A 20358-nucleotide genomic window follows, 5' to 3' on the forward strand; every position below is an offset into this window, starting at 1 on the left:
AACATGAAAACAGCTCAAGACAATGGCAAAGCAGGGCAGCAAGGAGAAAAGGTTAGGGATTCAAACCGTCCCCGAAGCAGGCAGTGACAGCTAGCAGAACTCCAGGGATTCAGGGGAAACGACATCAAAGCAAGAAAGATTCTGAATGAGGCGAAACATACAAACACCATATAACATGACGAAAATGCAGATCTTGTCTCCTGGCCCTAAAATATTTTCACAGATCTAAATATGGCATCTTAGGGCAGGATCTAAGATATACAGGATACATTAAATGAGGTGCTAAGAAATGGAAATAGCAACTGAAAAATGCTAGATTACAATGAAAATTTAAGATTATTACCAACCTTGACTGATTTGCAGAGTTTCTGCCATTACGGGGTCGATTTGCAGTCGGGATAACAACTGCCTCTGTGGAGTTCCTAGGATATAAATTTTCAAGCTTTACTAAGTTTTAAAAACAAACAATACATGTACATTCCCAGAAATCAAGCCTAAAATAATCTTACTGGGTTCTTACTTGAAAGCCTTAAAAAAATAATTTATAGCTTCAACAATGCAACTTGGTAATATTTATAGACCAGTCTGTAAGACAAATGTCCTCGTTATTCTTGTGTGGAAGCCAGTTTTTCTTGAACCAGACATAAAGCCTAAGAATAAAGGTAAAAGGCTGGAAAAGCCAGGAGTTGGCACTGCGTGGACCCACAGCTTGAGCCATAGTTGCCAGGCGACAGCCAACTGCAAGATCAAAATAAGAAACATCTCTCTCCATCACCTGGGCTCTCACCAGTACAACTCACTCCCCCATCCCTGGAACTGCAAACCAAAACACAGCACAGTTATCTGATCCAGTTTCTAAAAGACAGACTATGAGCTTGGATGGATATGAAGAGAACAATGAGGAAGTACAATCTCAGAGGTCAGGAGCCCAGATCCCACAGCAACTCGAATCCCCTGTGAGAAAACATACTCAGCTGGAGTATTATTTCGTACACGGGTTGCTAATCTCCTCACAGTTCCACTGCAAAATATGACCAGGTAGTGACGCAGAACTGATTTTCTCTATTTTCAATTTGATGATAAACTCTCAATGTTGAAAGCAAAGTCACACTTCTCCAAACCACCCCCCTCCACCACAGGGCTTAGGAGGTATCAGGTGCTCCCCTGATTTAAAACCCATGTGTTACTGATAATGCATTAAGATCATTATTCACCAAGAGCAAGTGGCATTTGTTCCAGGAATGCAATGATGGTTCAATGTCCACAAATCAATCAACATGACACATCACAGTAACAAAACAAATGCTAAGAATCTTATGATTACCTCCATATGTGCAAAAATAGCATCTGACAAAATCTGATATCCTTTTATGATGAAAACTCTCAACAAGGGGTGCATGGGTGGCTCAGTCTGTTGAGTGTCCAACTCTTGATTTTGGATTGGGTCATGGTCCCAGAGCTGTGGGATCAAACCCCACGCTGCACTCCACACTGAGCATGAAGCCTATTTAAAATTCTTTCTCCCCTCTGCCCCTCTCCCTGGCTTTTGTGTGCTCTAAAATAAAAAAAATAAATAAATGAATCTAGAGGGAACAAACCTCAACTTAAAAAAGGACAAACCCACAGTTAACTTCCTGAAGTGAAAAAATGCAAGCTTTTCCTCTGACATAAGGAACAAGACAAAGCTGTTCACTCTTGCCACCTCTACTTAATATAGTACTGGAAGTCCTAGCCGTAGCCATCAGACAAAAAAAAGAGGGGAAAAAAGGCACCCACATTGAGAAGGAAGAAGTAGACGATTAATACACAAAACACTAAAGACTCCACCAAAAAAACTATTAGAATAAATGAATCTATAAAGTTGAAGGATACAAAATATACAGAAATGTTGTTTCCATTCACTAATAACAAAGTAGCAGAACGAGAAATTAAGAAAACAATCTCAGAATTGCACCAAGAAGAGTAAAATATTGAGGAATAAATTTAACCAATGAGGTGAAAGACCTACACTCAGAAAACTCTCAGATGAAAAGAAAACAAAGATGATACAAATAAATGCAAAGATACAACATGCTCACTGCTTGGAAGAACGGTGTTAAAATGTGCAAAGTACCCAATTAATCTATGATAAAAAAGGCAAGAATCTACAGCAGGGAAGAGTCTCCTAGATAAATGGTATTCAGAAAACGGGCAGCGACAGGAGGAAAGAAAGCCCATTCTTCAGTGGACGCAAAAACAAATTTGAAATAAACTAAACATCTAAATGTAAGACCTGAAATCATTAAAAAAAAAAAAAAAAGGCAGTAAATTCTTGCTCTCACTCTCAGCAGTGTATCTTTAGATTGGTCTCCTTAGGCAAGAGCAACAGAAGGAAAACCACCGGGACTCCGTCAAACTAAAAAGCTTCTGCACAGTAAAGAAGACTATCAATGAAACAAGAAGGCAGGGAAGCACCTGGGTGGCTCAACCCATTAAAGGTCCTGACTCTTGATTTCAACTCAGGTCATAATTTCATGGTTCGTGGGTTTAAGCCCTGCCCTGGGCTCCACATCAGTGTGGAGCCTGCCTGGGATTCTTTCTCTCTCCCTCCGTCTCTGCTCTTCCTGTTTGCTTGAGTGCATTCTCACTTGTTCTCAAAATAAATAAACTTAAAAAAATAAAACAACACAATGTACTGGAGATATCTGCAAAATCCAATAAGGGATTAACATCCAAAATATAGAAGGAATTCATTAAACACCAAAAAACTCAATCTGATTTTTAGGAAACAGGCAGAGGAAGGGTGCCTGGGTCGCTCAGTCGGTTAAGCATCTGGCTCTTGATCCCGGCTCAGGTCATGCATGAGTCTGGCATTTGGGTCCATACTATTAGCACAGGGCCTGCTTGAAATTCTCCCTCCCTCTCTCCTTTCATGCACACCTTGTGCTCTCTCAAAATACATGATTAAAAAAAAAAAACAACAACTTAAAAAAAACAAAACAATGAGCACAGAACCTGAATAGGTATTTTTAAAAGAAGACACAGAGACAGCCAACAAATGATAAGATGTTCCAACATCTAAATGAGATACCACCTCACGCCTCTCAGAATGGCTAGTATCCAAAAGGCAAGAAATAACAAGTTCTGGCAAGGATGTACAGAAAAGGGCATGTTCATACACTGTTGGTGGGGATGGAAGTTGGTGCAGCCACTGTGGAAAGCAGGAAACAATTAAAACTAGAAATACGAGGGGCGCCTGGGTGGCTCCGCTGGTTAAGCACCCGACTCTTGGTCTCACTCAGCTCAGGTCATGATCCCACAGTTCAGGAGACTGAGCCTCACATGGGGCTCTGCACTGATAGCAGGGAGCCTGCTTGGTATTCTCAGTCTCCCTCTCTCTGCCCTCCCCTTGCATGCACATGCTCTCTCTCAAGACAAATCAACAAACTTAAAATTTTTTTTAAATATAGAAATACCATAAGATCCAGTAATACCACTTCTGGTTATCTGTCCCAAGAAAATGAAAACACTGATTTGAAAAGATATACACACGCTATGTTTACTGCATTACTTACAGGAGTCAAAATATGCAACTGATCTCAGTGTCCACAGAGAGATGAATGGATAAAGATGTGATACACACACACACACACACACACACACACACACACACACACTCAGGAACATTATTCGGCCATAGAAAATGAAATTTTGCCATCTGCCACAACAGATGGACATTACAGGGAGGGTACTGAGTGAAATAAGACAAAAACAAATACCATGATTTCCACTTATATGTAGAATCTGAAAACTTGTATTGCTGAACAAACACAAGACAGAGACTCACAGACACAGAGAACTCAGTACATGTACATAAGTTGGCAATTGCCTGCCAACTACCATGTTTCACTAAAAGGGGTTTTTCATTTTAAAAGCTACAGTCAATTCAAAATTCTATCAGCTCTTTTCTTTTAAAATAGAAGTTAGTATACTACTCTTTAGTGGTATGCCAAAACGAAGTGAATTCCTTCCAAAACTATCATAGCAAAAACAGCAAATTCTGGTTAAGTTTACCTCAAATACAGGTATCATTTGGTCAAGTTGTACTCAGTAGGACAGTTTGAGAAACTGGTAAATATTAGGGTTTCAGGGAGGTCTTCTGATTCTAATATTACAACAGGTCCTTTTAATGCAATGAACAATGGAAGAATTACACATTTTAAGATAATTTCACAAGACAGTTACATGAAAAAGAACTATTCTCTCACATTTCAAGTTTTGTTTCTCTCTGCTTCTCTCCTCAAAACATTTTTATAGAGATCCACTAAAGAGAATTCTGGTAACTTCTAGGCTTCTAAATTAATCATATAGACTCCTTTATTGTTTAAAGGTCCATGAGAAGTTCAAGTTTTATGATTTGCTGCCTCTACATGACAACTAGTCAGGTTACATAAAAAGACAGTTGCAAAGGTGAGTTATCTACAAGATATGACACACTAAAAATTTACCTTTTTCAATGTTTCTAAGAAAGCCAATTATTTTTACATCAGTAGTCCTTAACTGTGATTCAAAATCTACTTCCTCCTGAAGATCTTCAAATTGTTTATTGCATTCAGATGTTGATGCTGAACATTCATTCATTTTAACCTCCAAAGATGAAATTTTTGCTTCATTCTGTGACACTCTAACATTTAAATCAAAAAGATTTGCTTCAACTGTCAAAATTGCTTCTTTCATTCCATTAATATCAGCTGATATTTTCCTTAAAAGATGGGAAATATTGTCTAGCTCATTCAGTGAACAAGAAGAACTTGTTACAGAACCTAAGTCAATTGGCCCAGGTGAGAAGAAAATCGGTAAAGATGGTGATGGAAACCTTGAAGACATTTTCATAAAATTCTCTCTCCCACCCCGTATATCCTGTAAGTCCTATTTAAAGCTCCTCTCCAAACAATAAACACTATTATTGCATACAAAATAATTCTGGCTTCTGATTGGCTGAAACCACATGTGACACACAAAGAATTTTCTATTATTTACCTCATATGACAAGGAGCACTGAGGATCTAAAGTCAAAATTATTACATTAAGTACTTTACACCTGATATGATGTGAATTTAATGTATTTCTGTCCCTTCAACTATTAAACATGATTTTCAGGATTCAAATTCTTTTTAAATTGTTTTATTTGGTATCTTGAGTTTCATTTACCCTTGAAAATAGTGGAGCACACATTTTTAGCATACCCACTGTCGGGAGAGAGTAGGTAAGGTAATTGGACTCACAATCACAGACAGATTTCTGAAAATATGTATGGTAATAATGCAATTCAGCTGCATGGATATGGTATGGTAGGAATTTATAGTAAGAGAAATGAAGACTTGGCCTTGGCTTGATGATAGACTATTATTAGATGAGTGGTTTTCTCCCACTGTGTGATCTTTTAATTTTGATAGTATCCTTTGAAACATCAAAGTTTTCAATTTAGATAAAGCCCAATTATCAATTTTCTTTGGTTGCTTGTGGTTTTGGGTGTCATCTCTGAGAAACCATTTCCTAGTCTAAGCTCATTATTTAGATTTACATACTTTTTTCCTAAGAGTTTTATTTTTTGAATTAACTTATGTAAAGTAAGCATCTCAACTTCATTCTTTGCTGTGAATATCCAGTTATCCAGCACCATTTGTTGAAATGAGTGTATTTACTCCCCACTGAATTGTGTTGGCATTCTCATCGAAAATCAACCCATCATAAATGTATCGGTTTATTTTTCTACTGAATTGTATGTATATCCTTATGCTAGTGACAGTCAACTGCTTTGTAATAGGTTTTGCAACTGGAAACTAAGTCCTCCAACTTTCTTATTTTTCAGTAGTTTTGGCTAGTCTAGGTACTTTTGGTTTCCATATGAATTTTAGGATCAGTTGCCAATCTCTTCAAAAAAAGCCATCAGGATTTTTAACATAAATGGAGTTGAATTCATAATTTAATTTGGGGATGATCACCATCTTAACAATACTAAAATCTCCTAATCCAAGAACATGAAGAGTCTTTCCATGGCTTTAGTTTTCATTTTTTCTTTGGTTACTAGCTAAGCAATGAGTAAGTTCTACAAAATATAAGGATGCAAGATGGTAGACATGACTCCCCCCCAGCCTCTACAAAAATATTCTTATGATGAATTGTAACCTTTGGTTTCCCAGTTGAATAGATGTTGCTCACAATAAAAGGAAAAAGAAAAAGTACTGAAATGTATGAAAGAATCTTTATTCATTTATCCACTGTATCTGGTAATTTAATCTAATTCCTTAAAATCTATAGATAGAAAGTAATTTTCAAAATTTACAAGGCTTTGGGTTCATACAGAATTAAGAGCCCTAGCCAACAGATGTATCTATAGTATAAACATTAGGAAGAACAGCACGTCCTTGGCTAAATGCCACCTGAAAACCAGCTGGCTCACTAGATGGCAGCAAACTTCACTTCAAAGAGAGAAGCAGGAAAGGGCTCCCACAGGAGTTAACAAAAGGTCTAAAAAGAGCTCATTCCAGGCTTCCTATCACCCGTTGTGCCCAGCCCAACTTTAGAATGCAAAATAAGAAAAGATCCTTCCACAGATTCCAATGTAAATATCTATCAGCAGAGGACATTTACACATTTCAAGGAAACTGGAATACAGAAAGGTTAAGGTCACTGTGTAAGCAGCAGTGTCCAGTTTAACACCAAAGCAGTCCATCCTCACAATCACCATGTCATTATACTCTTCATGACACAGCAAGTGGAACAAAACACGACACTGAGAAACTCATGTGATGTATTTTGTATGTACATATATGGTGTGCATATAAATATACATGTAATACTTTACACAGAAAAGACATACATGTACGTACATATGAAAAAAATGCCAAGACTACAAACTGTTTCTACACCAAACTGTTGTACATGCAGTGCTTACCTTTACAAAAGGCAATGACAGAACAAAGGGGAGATTTTCTTTTGTCCAAATATAAAAACTGTCTCTAAAACTCCTTCAAAGTGCTTCTAGTCCAATGTGACACACTGAGCACATGCACTCATTGCCTCTCCTTCTGGAGAGTCCGTAAAAATGAAGTGAAGAACTTAAGGACAAAATCCTAACATACAACAGTGGACTCTAAACTGGGTTTCTAAGATTATCCACTGAAGTAGAGGAAGAAAACCATAAATTTTATTATGTTAAAAATATTTACCTATTCTCCTTAGGGTCCTATTTTTCACATGTTCTAACATACTTAATAACAACGAGGATAGATGTAAATCAATTACTTAGAGTGTGCACAGTAAAAAAATGATTTCAACACACAAAAAATTTATAATCAGAAATTAGGAGATCACAGATTTAAAGATGTGGGTTAAGAAGGAGATCCTAGGGGCGCCTGGGTGGCTCAGTCGGTTAAGCCTCCAACTTCGGCTTAGGTCAGGTCTCACGTTCGTGGGTTCGTGCCCCGCATCAGGCTCTGTGCTGACAGCTAGCTCAGAGCCTGGAGCCTGCTTCTGGTTCTGTGTCTCCTTCTCTCTCTGCCCCTCCCCCTCTCATGCTCTGTCTCTCTATTAAAAATAAATAAAATATTAAAAAAAAAAAGGAGATCCTAGCAGATGAGATTTCAGCAACGTCTGGAAAACAGAATATATACGGACAAACACTGTCTCTCTAAAGCAGAGCAGAAAAGCCAAAGAGACCATGGGAAAGCTGCAAGTGAGACGCAAGGCAAAGAACATGTTCATTACGACACATGTATGTCCGGCACCATCTCGGGCACTCAATCAAAGCAATGAACAACACACACACACACACACACACACACACACACACACACTCTCACTCTCTCTCTCTCTCTAATCCCTGGTCAGAGAACTTATACTCTGCTGGGGAGAGGAAGCAGATGAACCTCAAAAAACCCAAAATGTATGTTAAAGTATAACATGTTTTATGTTGATAACCTGAGCCTGGATAGAAATACCTGAACTATAAAAACTTGAAATACCTTTTAGATGATAAGAAATTCTATGGTGAAAAGTAAAGTTTTAGCAAAGTATGTTAGGGAGTAGGGGGCTAGAGAGGACTTCATGGAGATGACTTCTGAGTTATGTGGATGTATGGAAAAAAATATTCCAGGGGAAAGGGTGAAATCATCTCAGACACGCTGTTCTCTGAATGCTCTGGAAGAGGAACACACCAAGTACATCTTGGGGATAGCAAAGAGAAGCAGCAGAGGGAAGGAGAGGGTAGCAGGTGACAAGGTCAGGAAGGAATCTTACTGGGAGTATAAAAGGGAGCCACCTAAGGGTTCTGAGAAGGCGAGTAACATGATCTCACTGACAGTTTAAAAGAAAGACTTGCTACCATGTGGAATAGACTGCAGGAGGGCAAGTTCGGAAGCAGACAGGCCAGTAAGGACACTTTCCAATAATCAAGGCAAGTCATGGATGATGGCTTAACCTAGGATTAAGGCAGAACTGATGACGAACAGGTGAATTTAACTATAGTCTGAAAGTACATGAAGACAGGATATGGTAAAGGTGGAAGGAAGAAGGAAAATAAAAGGGAAAAGGAAAAGAAGAGACAGAGGAAACAAAGAATGGTCCTAAGCTTGAAAGAAAGAACAGCATTACGTTTATGGCTTATGCAACTGGAAAAGTGGTGCTGCCTTAACGAGAACGAGGGAGACTGCAGGCAAACGCAGACTGGAGGCAAAGATGGGTTAGTAATTAGGTTTTAGATACACTTAAAATAATTCACAGTACATCCAAGAAGAAATGTAGAATAGTTGCATAGGAATTGGGAATTCGGATGCGAAGTCATAGCTGGAGAAGTAACGCTGGGCCTTGACAACGTTGAGATATTTAACCCAGATGTAATGAATGAAAGGGCATCCAACGGTGAAGTGAGGGGCAAGTGTGACTACCAAGGATGTGAATCTGAAAACAAGGTTTACAAATGATACAGCCTCTGACTTTTAAAAAATAAAATGTCTTGGGGTGCCTAGCTGGCTCAGTCAGGAGAGTATGAGACTCTTGATCTTAGGTAGGGTCGTGAGTTCAAGACTCAAGTTGGGCATGGAGTCTACTTATAAGAAAAGAAAAAAGTTTTAAAAAGGAACTCAGAAAATTATCTGGGGAGAATCTAGATAGCTAGGAGGAGTATGTACAAGCACTTCCAGGGAAATTCCTCTATAATTTCAAGGCCAAGGTCTGCTCTTTGCTCTATTTAAAACACCTTTTCTTTTTTAATTTTATATTAAAGAGAGAGAGAGAGGGAACATGTGTGCAGAGGGAGGGAGGGAGAGGGAGAATCTCAAGCAGGCTCCACACCCACTCAGCATGGAGTCTGACACGGGGCTTGATCCCATGACCCTGGGATCATGACCTGAGCTGAAATCGAGTCAGACGCTCAACAGACTGAGCCAGCCAGATGCTCCACTGTTTGCTTTATTTAAAACAAAACCCATAGCAACAGTTAGCCCACACAATTCTAGGAAAGCCTCTTTACTGCCTTGTCTTAAACTGGGAACCACATGTGCCTACAGACATTTTTGAAAAGAGCTTGCACATAAAAGAGAAAACAAAACAAAAATGGACTCTGAAGGAAACCATCAATTAGGGAGCAAAATATAATTCTTTAAAAAGAAAAATCTTCTAATTATGTCCTTCAGATAAATTTGATATTGAATCCACAAAACAACATAAAAAGAACGAGAAAGAGCTTGTAAAATTTTAAAATATGCTTACCTTACAAAACAAAAGGATAAAGATAAAGTCAATAAAACATCCCAAAGTAGCATAAGATCAAGTCAAAAATGAGAAATGAGAAAAATCAAAGGAAGTTTATCATCCAGTAAGAGTCCCCAAAAGAAAAGACCAATGAAAAAAGAACAAGTTTTTAAAGAAATAATTTATAAAGAAAATTTCCCAAACTAAAAGCATGAATTTTCAAATTAAAAAGGTATAAAAGGTATCCAACCCCCAAGTGACTAACCAGCACTAAGTTTATCACAGTAAACGTCAGACCTCAAGAACACAGAGAAAATGCTAAAACTGTCCAGAGACATAAATCCCAGGTATTCTATAATGGAGTAAGAATCGCATGAGCAACCCACTCCTCAGCATAAACATCAGAAGCCTCAACATAACGAAGTTATCCTCCTAACAAAGTTGTGAGGAAAATTTAATTTGGAATTCTGTACCTATCCAAAGTATCAGTTAAGTAAAAGGTATCTTTAGAGTTTTAAGTACTCAAAAAATTTACCTCTCATTCTTTTTCTTAGGTTTCTTCAGGATGTGGTGACAAAATGGGAAAAATATACAGAGAAGACAGTGAGACCCAGAAAACGCAGAGAAAACTCAGGGGAGGAGTGAGTCCTGGAATGACAGCCTTGAAGCAGACCTAGTCAGCAACCAGTCAAGCGAAAGAGGACAAAAGCTCTAGGATGAAGGTACCTAAGAAAAGGGGAACCCAAAGACTTTAACAGCATAAACTGACAGATTTGTAGGGTATAATAAAGGTAGGCAATGTAATAAGGGGGATGCAGGGGAAGAACCTAAGAAAAACAAAAAATTGTCCAAGAGTGGAAAAAATAAGACTCTACGGAACCCCAAGCAAAGAGCCGTAGACAAAAAGTAAATCTGGTCCTCTGTTAAGTGCTATTTATATAGTCTCAATAACATAAATATGGGAGTGCTTACTGGTTCTCAACTTTTAAAGTCAACTTACAAAGCAGAGTAGTCTTAACTAGGAAAAAAGAACAAAATGTATATTTGATTATACTTGGCAATAAAAAAGGTGTAGTGAGAAAAGATGTAGGAGTTTAAAAAGACACATAAATATACTTATCTTTTGGGAGTCAAAATATACTGAAATATAGTAATCTCACAAAAAAATATTTAGATGTATTACCTGAAATAATAAAAGTAACCAATAAATGAACCAAAAAACGGTGACTTTACTATATGGGCGTGAAAAACAAGGGAAAAGTGTTAGATCCTGGATGTACTGTAGCAAAAAAAGTAAAATAAAATAAAACACAAGAGATCACCTATAGTTAGTGAATTATAAAACATATCATAGACATGGAGAACATTAAAGACATAAACATAAGCTTTTAAAAGCGGTAGCCCTCTGGGGTGACTTGGTGGCTCAGTTGGTTAAGCATTTGACTCCTGATTTCTGCTCAGGTCCTATCTCACAGTTCAGGAATTTGAGCCCTGCATCAGGCCGTGCTGACAGTGTGGCCTGCTTGGGATCCACTCCCTTCCTCTCTCTCTCTCTCTCTCTCTCTCTCTCTCTCTCTCTCTGCCCCACCCCCACTCATGAACACTCTCCCTCTCTCTCAAAAATAAATGAATTTAAAAAAAAAGGGGGGGGGTTGCCCTCTGAGAAGAACCAGTGTGGAGAAGAATGAAGCAAAGGATCTTGCTTCTTGCGATAAATTTTTCAGTGCTAGTTGATTAATTTCTAATCTATCAGCAAGCATTACAAAGATTTCTTTTTCCAAATTTCCTATGGTGAACATTTTTTTCACAGCATAAAATATTTTATTTAAATGTTTTTATACAACATATACAAAATAGGAAAACAAAGGAAATCCATGCCTAGACACATTGTAGTAAAACTGCAGAACAGCAAAGACAAAGAGAAGATCTTGAAAGCAGCCAGAGAAAGGACAGATCACCTACAAAGGAACGACAGACAATTAGAATGACAGATGTCCGCTCAACAATAACGGAAACCAGAAAACAATGGAATAATATATATACGGTGTTGAGAACAAATAACTGTAGTTAACCTAGATTTGGGTAGCCAGCAAAATTACTGCACAACAAGAAGGGGGAAAAAATACATAAACGCTCTTGGCAAATTTAGACAAAAAGACCAATTCTTTAAGAAACTTCCAAAGAATAAACTTCAAAAATATTTCAAAATATTAGAAGAGGATAATCTCCAAATAACATTCAGGATTTTGGAACAAAAAAATGATAAACATGCAGGTCAAATATGAACAAACAATGCCTAAGAAATGTGAATCGTTTAAACTCTCCAGTCACAAACTCAGATGGAGTTAAAATATAACAATCTAGTTTTATCATATTTAAGAGAGATATTTTCGTAAAGCATTAAAAGACAAAGAAGACTGGAAACAAACGCAAGGAAAATAAATACTGATAGAAGTATAGAAAAATTAAGATAAATATGTCATCCTAATGGGCACTCTCAAAACCTTCTATCAATTACTGATAAATCAAGCAAACCAAAAACTCAGGAAGATCAAGATTTAAGTAATGTAACCATAGAGCTTTATCTACCAAACACAAAATTCTCAATCCAACAACTATAGTCCTCTCTTCCAAAATGCACATGGAAAATGTACAAAATCAATGCCTTCAGTCTTAACAATTTTCAAAAACTACATATTACACAGATCACAGTGACACAATGCAATTAAGAGTACATAATAAAAAAGAGTAAAAGACAAAAACAAATCCTCCATATACTGTAAATTAAAAACACTTCCAAATAACTCATGGATCAAAGATGGTCACAATGGGAATTAAATAAACATACTAAGATTGATAATGAAAATATTATAAATTTGTAAATATGCAACAAAAGTGACACTCAAGAGAAATTTACACCCTAATGTGTACATCTGAAAAGATAAGCTGAAATAATTAAAAATATAAATGGATATATATTAAAAGAGTATAAATCAATGAGATAGAAAATCAAGACATTAAAAGAGAATCAATAAAGCCAAAATTGTTAAGTCTTTGAACAGATTAACAAAGTAAACTTCTGGTGACAGGCTAATCCAAGACAAAAAGAGAAATAGCACAAGTACTGTCACGTGGGTAGGCTAGTAAAATTACAGAGGCCAGAGAGATGAGAGAACACAATCAACAACTCATGGCAATACATGTGTGCATATTTAGATTTTTAAAAAAACTTGCCAGAAAGTTGTAACATAGTGAGTAACCACAGAAATTAATGTGACTCTTGATGGCTGTTTGCAGAATGTCACTTGTGCTTGTAAAGAAAGCAATTCAGTAAGAGCAATAATCCTCATCAAATGTGTTTCACACCATTTAAAATTTTTAACCTTTTACTTTAAAACAATGATACAGGGAACCACACAAAACAAACTGGAGCTTAATGAATTTTATAAGGCAAAACACCCTAACCACCACCATGCAAGTCAAGAAAATAGAACTACACCAGCCACCCCAGAAATTTTTCCATGTGTTCCATTCCTTATCAGCCCTCTCCAAAAGTAACTTTTTATGCCATTTATACTAAAACCTAAATTTTCTTCGGGGCCTTACACACAAGTGTGCATCTCTAGATGCTACAGCTTAACCCTGCCCCTTGCTACTTTGTCTTTTACGTCTTTTAGGCTAGAATTCTCAGGCTGTTTAACCTATACGGCGTCCCAGAGACTGTTTTGCCTATTGCACATTCATGATCCAACAGCCAACATATTCCTCTGGCCTCTGTACTTCTGCAAGTTGACTGCTGGATCAAATCCTCTGGCGAGACTAAGGTAATTTTATTCTTTCATCCATAGGCATGAAACGGTGGTCTTTCACTTTTTTAGTAGATATTAATCACCAGTGCTTAGATGCACTGGTTGGGGAAAAAACCCACAAACTGTAATTCTATAATTGTTTTTACTTTTTAGCTGGAGTAATTTTTTAAAATGCTTTCCTAGGGGTGTGTGGCTGGTTCAATCAGTAGAACATGTGACTCTTGATCTCAGGGTCATGAGTTCAAGCTCCACATTAGGCACAGAGTTTACTATTTAAAAAAATGCTCTCCCCATATAAAGAATTGCAAACATTCTCTATTTTAGGCTGTGGGGGCTTTACGGTCTCCTGCAACTTTTCAACTCTGTGGATGTAGTACAAAAGCAACCACCACAGACGATACATACAGGAATGGGCATGGCTTGGTTCCAATAAAACTCTACATACAAAAACAGATGCTAACTCCTATACTATTTGGTTACCCAGGGCTGCCATTCCTTAAAGAATAGAAAGCATAAACGCTCAATTACCCAGTTTTCAGGCCAATCGATTAGTATCTATTATCCTCCAGAAGATGACTAATGAAGGATTTACTTCAAAAAATATGAAATCATGGATTTAAAACTGTTTGATGTGCTTCGATACACTGCAATTCTTACCCTTGCTGAAGCTCAAGTGTCCGTTTCAGTTGCTCTTCACAAAATTGACCCACTTACACCTTCCAATTAGTACCTACTGGCTGTTTTGGAATTTTCCTGTTCTCAGGTCCATCACGTACTGGAATTGCAAATAATGCCGACATGGCAAACCATACAATCCAATGATTTAAAACAAAAATGTTTTTAATGTTAATTTTCAAAGAGACGAGCATGAGCAAGGGAAGAAGAATCTGAAGGAGGCTCAAGGCTCTGAGCTGACAGCACAGAGCCCAACACAGGACTCGAACTCATGAACCTTAAGATCATGACCTGAACCAAAGTCAGATGCTCAACCAACCAAGCCACACAGGCACCCCTCAAAAACTTTTTTTTTTTTTTTTTAAAAAGAGAGAATGAAGAAACCAACATAGGATGAAATCATTAAAACTTCATGGAAAAAGTAAGTTTGAAACTAGAAATATTTCAAGAACACAATTAAGGAGGAATGGAAAAAAATGTATGCCAACATTAGAAACGTGTAAATCAGAAATAATGTGATAAGCATTCAGTTTGGATGGGGGTGTTAAATTCAGATCTCAGTAGAAGAGGAAAAGGAAACTAGGATCTTTCCTGATAGGAACCGAAAGAAAAGGATGAAAGGCAGTGGAGAATGACTGGCCAGGATGAGAGGCCAAATATCAAAGCTGTATAAATGCAAAGCTGATGACATCAATCCTGGACAATGCACAAGTGAAAACATCAAAATACTCTCGAAAAGGAGTCACATGATGTCACACTATATTTTTTTTATAATAGTGATTTTTTATTTTTAAAATTTACTTTATTTTGAGAAGGAGAAAAAGCAAGAAAGCGCAGATGTGCACACACAAGGTGGGGAGGGACACAAAGAGAGAATGAATGTCCCAAACGGGGCCCACGTTCAGCACAGAGCTTGATGTGGGACAACCTCTCACAACCCTGAGATCATGACCTGAGCTAAAATCAACAGGTGAACACCCAAATGACCGAGCGATGCAGGCACCCCCAGAGGTACATTTTAAACAGGAAAGTTTTTGTACTTGAGGTGGGGGTGGTGGGGCTGAGAGAAAGGAAGCAGAAAGATGAGCTCACGGCTAACCGTAGTATGGCAGACACAAAGGAATCATGACGTAGGGCCACTGCAGGGGGGGACAGTAAGGCAGATCTGGCAGGTAGGAGACAGAATGCTAAGAAAGGGGAAATTTAAAGATAGGATTGCAAGTTTAAGAGGGGTAGGATTAACAAGAAGGAAATAGAAAACATAGGCATCTATGTTTCTCTAAGCAGGAGCTTTCTTAAGAGCTGCAAGATACTGGTAATTATTAAGGCAAGGTAACTGGATACATGAGAATTCAATGCACTATTCTTTCCACTTTTAAGAACATTAAAAATTTCATAATAAAAAGACTCCTAAAATTTTGAAAAGCATGTGCAGACTTCCCTCATAGTCCCTTCTCATTCTATTTTTGGGCCTAATGAGCATTCTTCTCATAAAACTAACATTTCATAACTATCCAGTGGCAAATACTTAATGTCTCATGAAAAATGTGTAATAAATAATGACCTATCATTTAAATTATTACCTTGGCTTTTTTCTATATTATCTCCTTTTGTTTCCTCTTCTTTAATGGGGGGACTTATCCTGGGGGTCCTGGTTTGCCCCTGGACCATTTCTGCCAGCAAATCTTCTTGAGAAGTTCGAGTTCTGGGAGCAACTGGAAGTGTCTGTTTCTGTGAGACTTTTACACAAAAAGGAAAAACGATGAGAAATGCAGATGCAGTAAAACTCAAAACTGACCAGGGAATATGTCCTATTAAATATAAATGCCTCCTAAGGTTGAGGACATATAAACAGTGCGAACCAGTTCATAGATACCACCTTTTCTCTTACAATATTCCAGAGCCCAATAACAGATTTCATCTCTGGTTTAAACCACATGCCACAAATACACTGCCGCACATACGTATTCATTTTTAACCAAACTTAGTTTATATTTTTTTAACGTTATTTTTGAGAGAGCGAGAAACACAGTGCAAGTGGTAGAGGGGCAGGAGGAAGACACAATTCGAAGCAGGCTCCAGGCTCTTAGCTGTCAGCAGAGCCTGATGTGGGGCTCAAACTCACAAACCCTGAGATCATGACTTGAGCCAAAGTTGAACACTTAACTCACTGAGCCACCAAGGCACCCCCTAACCAAGCATAGTTTAGATTTTGCTTCATGTTCATAAAACAATTTCCAAGTATAATCTACATAATAGAAGTCAATAACAAACTTCAATAATATTTCTCAAAAAACTTGGGGAATCTCTCATCAATATAAAAAGTCACAGAGATTTCAAAGTCACAGAGAAGAAAATTCTCTACAATTGTCAACACTCAATAGTGTGGACAGGCAAAAAGAGGGAATGTAAAAAGATTAGGTCTAGTGTTGGCCTTTGCCTAATAACCCTGAACTTATATGGCAAACCCTATTTTATGTTCAAGGTTAAATTAGAAAATGAGAAGCAAAGGTGCCTGGGTAGCTCAGTTAGTTAAGCATCTGACTTTGGCTCAGATCATGATCTCTTGGATCTTGGATTTGAATCCTGCGTCAGGAATTGTGCTGACAGCACAGAGCCTGGAGCCTGCTTCAGATTCTGTGTCTCCCTCTCTCTCTCAAATATAACAAACAGAAAAAAAAAAGAAGGAAAGAAAATTAAAATAGAAAATGAGAAGCAAGAGAACAGATGCCTATGATGTTTAAAAGTTGCTTTTAATATACTTCACTTTAGGAAGAGGTCACAAAGAGATGCAAAGGAGAATGAAAAAGAAAAATGCTAAAATACAGTCACCAAATCCACAGTGAAAATAAAATTTTTTAGGGGCACCTAGGTGGCTCAGTTGGTTAAGCTGACCCTTGATTTCGGCTCAGGTCATGATCTCACAGCTTGAGTTGGGGACCTGTGTCAGGGGCTCCGTGCCTTCAGTGCAGAGCTTGCTTGACATTCTCTCCCTCTGTGTGCTCACTCTCTCAAAATTAAGAAATTAACTTTAAAAAAAAAATTTTTTGAGAGTGGGTAATCATCAAAGTTTTGGGGTGCCTAGGTGGCTCAGTCGGTTAAGGGTCTGACTCTTAATTTTGGCTCAGGTTGATCTCACAGTTCATGGGTTAGAACCCCATGTTGGGCTCCGCGCAGACAGCGCAGAGACTACTTGGGATTCTTTCTCCCTCTCCTTGCCCTTTCCCAACTCTGTCTCAAAAAATAAGCAAACATTTAAAAAGGAAAAAACTTTTACACAATGGCTATAGCACATGGTACAAAGTACAGAATTTAATGGCAATATGGCACCTTTCATTTGGTTTGCATTTCAGAATAAGATTTCTATAAGGTCAGATTACAGCTGACTCACCTCGTTTTAAAAACATGCAAAATTTTTATGTTCTCTCATTAAATAATTTCGAATTTCAACTAAACCTAGGGCAGGAACTCCACAAATGAATCAATTCACTGCCTTATATTCCATTAATGGGTTCTACTGAAAGGAAAGGAATCAACGTGCTCATACACTAGATGCATCTTTCTAACTCTGGCCTCTTAATACCACCCAATTGTGCTCCTTTTTATACTTCATAAATTCCTATCAAATGTTGACTCTAATGCCATGAATATTAAAGTCCCATCTTTACTAAAATGCCCTTTAAAAATTCTGTATTGCATACACTCTAGAAAGAAAATAAAAGGCATTACACAAGGCTCTAAGAACTAAATTTCAGTGACAGCTGGAAGTGCCTCAAACTGGTCAAATCTCTTTTTACAACCACTCTTCCCTGAACCCCCTCTTGGTCTTGACATCTGGCAATTGTTTTCATATTATACCACAACTTGGGGGACAATCAATTCTAGCGTCCTCAAGAGGTATAGAACACTAACTGAACATAAACGTAATGCACTTAAATTACCTGTAGAATAGTTAGTTGTTTTTGTTACAGACTCTTGAGCTTCAGATATAGCCTTCAAAATTAGATTCTTGTTAGCTTGTTTAGAAGGTGGAAGTGAAGGTCTAAAAAAGTTAAAGGTACATCATTTAAATTTTAGATTTCGGCTCTTTGCATGCTAGCCATCCATTAGGCCTTTACTACAGCCTTTTCTTAGGTTTGAAACAGACTAGCAAGTGTTTAGGAAATGCCAACTAGACTGGAACCTTTTAACTTCTTATATAATGAATCTGGATCACCCCTCCTCCCCACTATATTACAGTTCTTAGTATTCTCTGCAATCTTCTCCAATTTTAAGCAGTTTCTCTTTGGGGCGCCTGGGTGGCTCAGTCGGTTAAGCGTCAGGCTTCAGCTCAGGTCATGATCTCACGGTTCATGGGTTCGAGCCCCACGTCGGGCTCTGTGCTGACAGCTCAGAGTCTGGAGCCTGTCTCAGATTCTGCGCCTCCCTGTCTCTCTGACCCTTCCCAGCTCATGCTGTCTCTCTCTCTCAAAAGTAAATAAAAAACAGGAAAAAAAAATTTTAGGCAATTTCTCTTTGATTATCTGTTTCTCAAAAACCAATGGAAAAACCTAATATGTCATTAAATGTTTATTTTCATGATCTCCTCTTGAAGAAACCCAGAAGGTCCATCAGGCAACTAAAGATGAATTTACAGACGATGTTCAGGGTACCTCCTTTCAGGCTTTGCTGGCACTGACACACTGCTGGAGATGCTTCCTGTACGGGACCCACCATCATCATCTTCCTCCTCCTCTTCTCCATCATGATTGAACTTTTTTACTTTAACAACTGAACTTACCACAGGCAACTTTCTCTTCCGAAAGTTTTCTTCCTGCAATCAGATAAATTTACACTTACCTAGTCTCAGAAAATAACAAAGACCTACCACAGTATTTTTTTCTTTTTAAGAAAAAGCCAATCATATTTAGAATTCACAGGCTATTTCCTGTTTGCTTATAAAAATATAAATTATCTTTAATAGCCAATCCTTAGCTAAAACAAAAATTAGTACTTTACAATCATTTATAAACAGCAGCATATACACTGTTGAAGACACTAATAAAATGAAATTACTTGATTGTTTACTAGTAATTGCTGTGGAAAATCTAATAAAATTGACCTAAAATTCTACCAAAATTCTAAGATTAAAGGTATCTCAAATTGGAACAACAACAACAACAAAAAAAGGTACCTCAAATGTTGGCATCCCAGGAAAATAAACAAGATGTAAAATATCCATAGAAACCAATCACGGAGAGGAAAATCTGATGTAGTACATTCAGTAGCACAAACATCAGTTCAAAGTAAACTTGCAATACATTTAGCTATCCCACACATATTTAATATTATTAAGAAATGCTAATTTCCAGCCTAACATGCCAGAATTTAAAAGTATATACAGGGGCTCCTGGCTGACTCAGTTGTTGGCAGAACATGAGACTCAATCTCACGATCACTGAGTTCGAGACCCATGTTGGAATGCTTTGCGTGTTGCCTGCTAAAAATGAAAATATATACAAACCTCGCTACTCATTTTTTCTGAGCTGTTTCTGAAGAAGGGACTGTAAGTCTCCTCTAAGCTGTTAAGCACTTCTGGTTCACACAAGCGTCCTGTTTCATATAGCCGGCTGTTCTGTAAATCAGGTTGCTTGGCAGTATGAATACTGTTTTGTTGCTGCTGAAATTGCAACCTGTTTAAATGAGCACCACTATCTGCATTTCGACTTGCAGGTGGTCGATAAATTTCAATAGAAGGGCGAGAAGAACCATAAGTAAGTGTCACTGTTGGTTTTTTCTGAGATAAGGGATTCTCCTGCACAAAATTGAGGTCTTCATCAATGAGATCATCTGGTTCTGGCTTAATATCAATCACATCTTCAGAGGGTGCTGGCTCCCTCAGAGGCTTCACAGTTGACATTAATCGGGTTGCAGCTCCATCATCATAAGTCTGTCTACATTTTTAAAAACACACAAAAAATTATAACCAACTTAGAACAGTATCTTTAAATCTTCAAAAAATACTTACTCAAATTGTAATGAAACAATGTAGATACTCCCTTAAAGGTTCCATTAAAAACTACTTTAAAACTGCATTCTCTTATAAAACTTTGATTTACTACATTTGAGGTAAAAGATAATCATCATACTTTGGTCTTATTAT

At 37.6% G+C, this 20358-nt stretch overlaps 1 protein-coding gene across 9 annotated transcripts in view; it reads right to left on the minus strand.

Annotated features, from left to right (window-relative positions):
- The window catches only part of ZC3H14 (zinc finger CCCH-type containing 14), a 45721-nt gene that overhangs the window by 11791 nt on the left and 13572 nt on the right, over positions 1-20358 (minus strand). For 6 of the 9 annotated variants that reach the window (XM_029951767.1, XM_029951766.1, XM_029951765.1 and 3 more), the window contains exons 6-10: positions 19720-20149; positions 18869-19029; positions 18158-18258; positions 15800-15955; positions 348-422 (exon numbers count right to left, since the gene is read on the minus strand). In XM_029951767.1, coding sequence (XP_029807627.1) covers positions 348-422; positions 15800-15955; positions 18158-18258; positions 18869-19029; positions 19720-20149 — 923 coding nt within the window. Of the gene's footprint in view, positions 1-347; positions 423-4487; positions 4898-15799; positions 15956-18157; positions 18259-18868; positions 19030-19719; positions 20150-20358 lie in introns of those variants that run through there. The other 3 variants (XM_029951771.1, XM_029951770.1, XM_029951772.1) reach the window with 2 other exon arrangements.

The sequence above is a fragment of the Suricata suricatta genome, chromosome 9 (genome assembly GCF_006229205.1).
Source record: "Suricata suricatta isolate VVHF042 chromosome 9, meerkat_22Aug2017_6uvM2_HiC, whole genome shotgun sequence".
NCBI classification, from domain to species: domain Eukaryota; kingdom Metazoa; phylum Chordata; class Mammalia; order Carnivora; family Herpestidae; genus Suricata; species Suricata suricatta.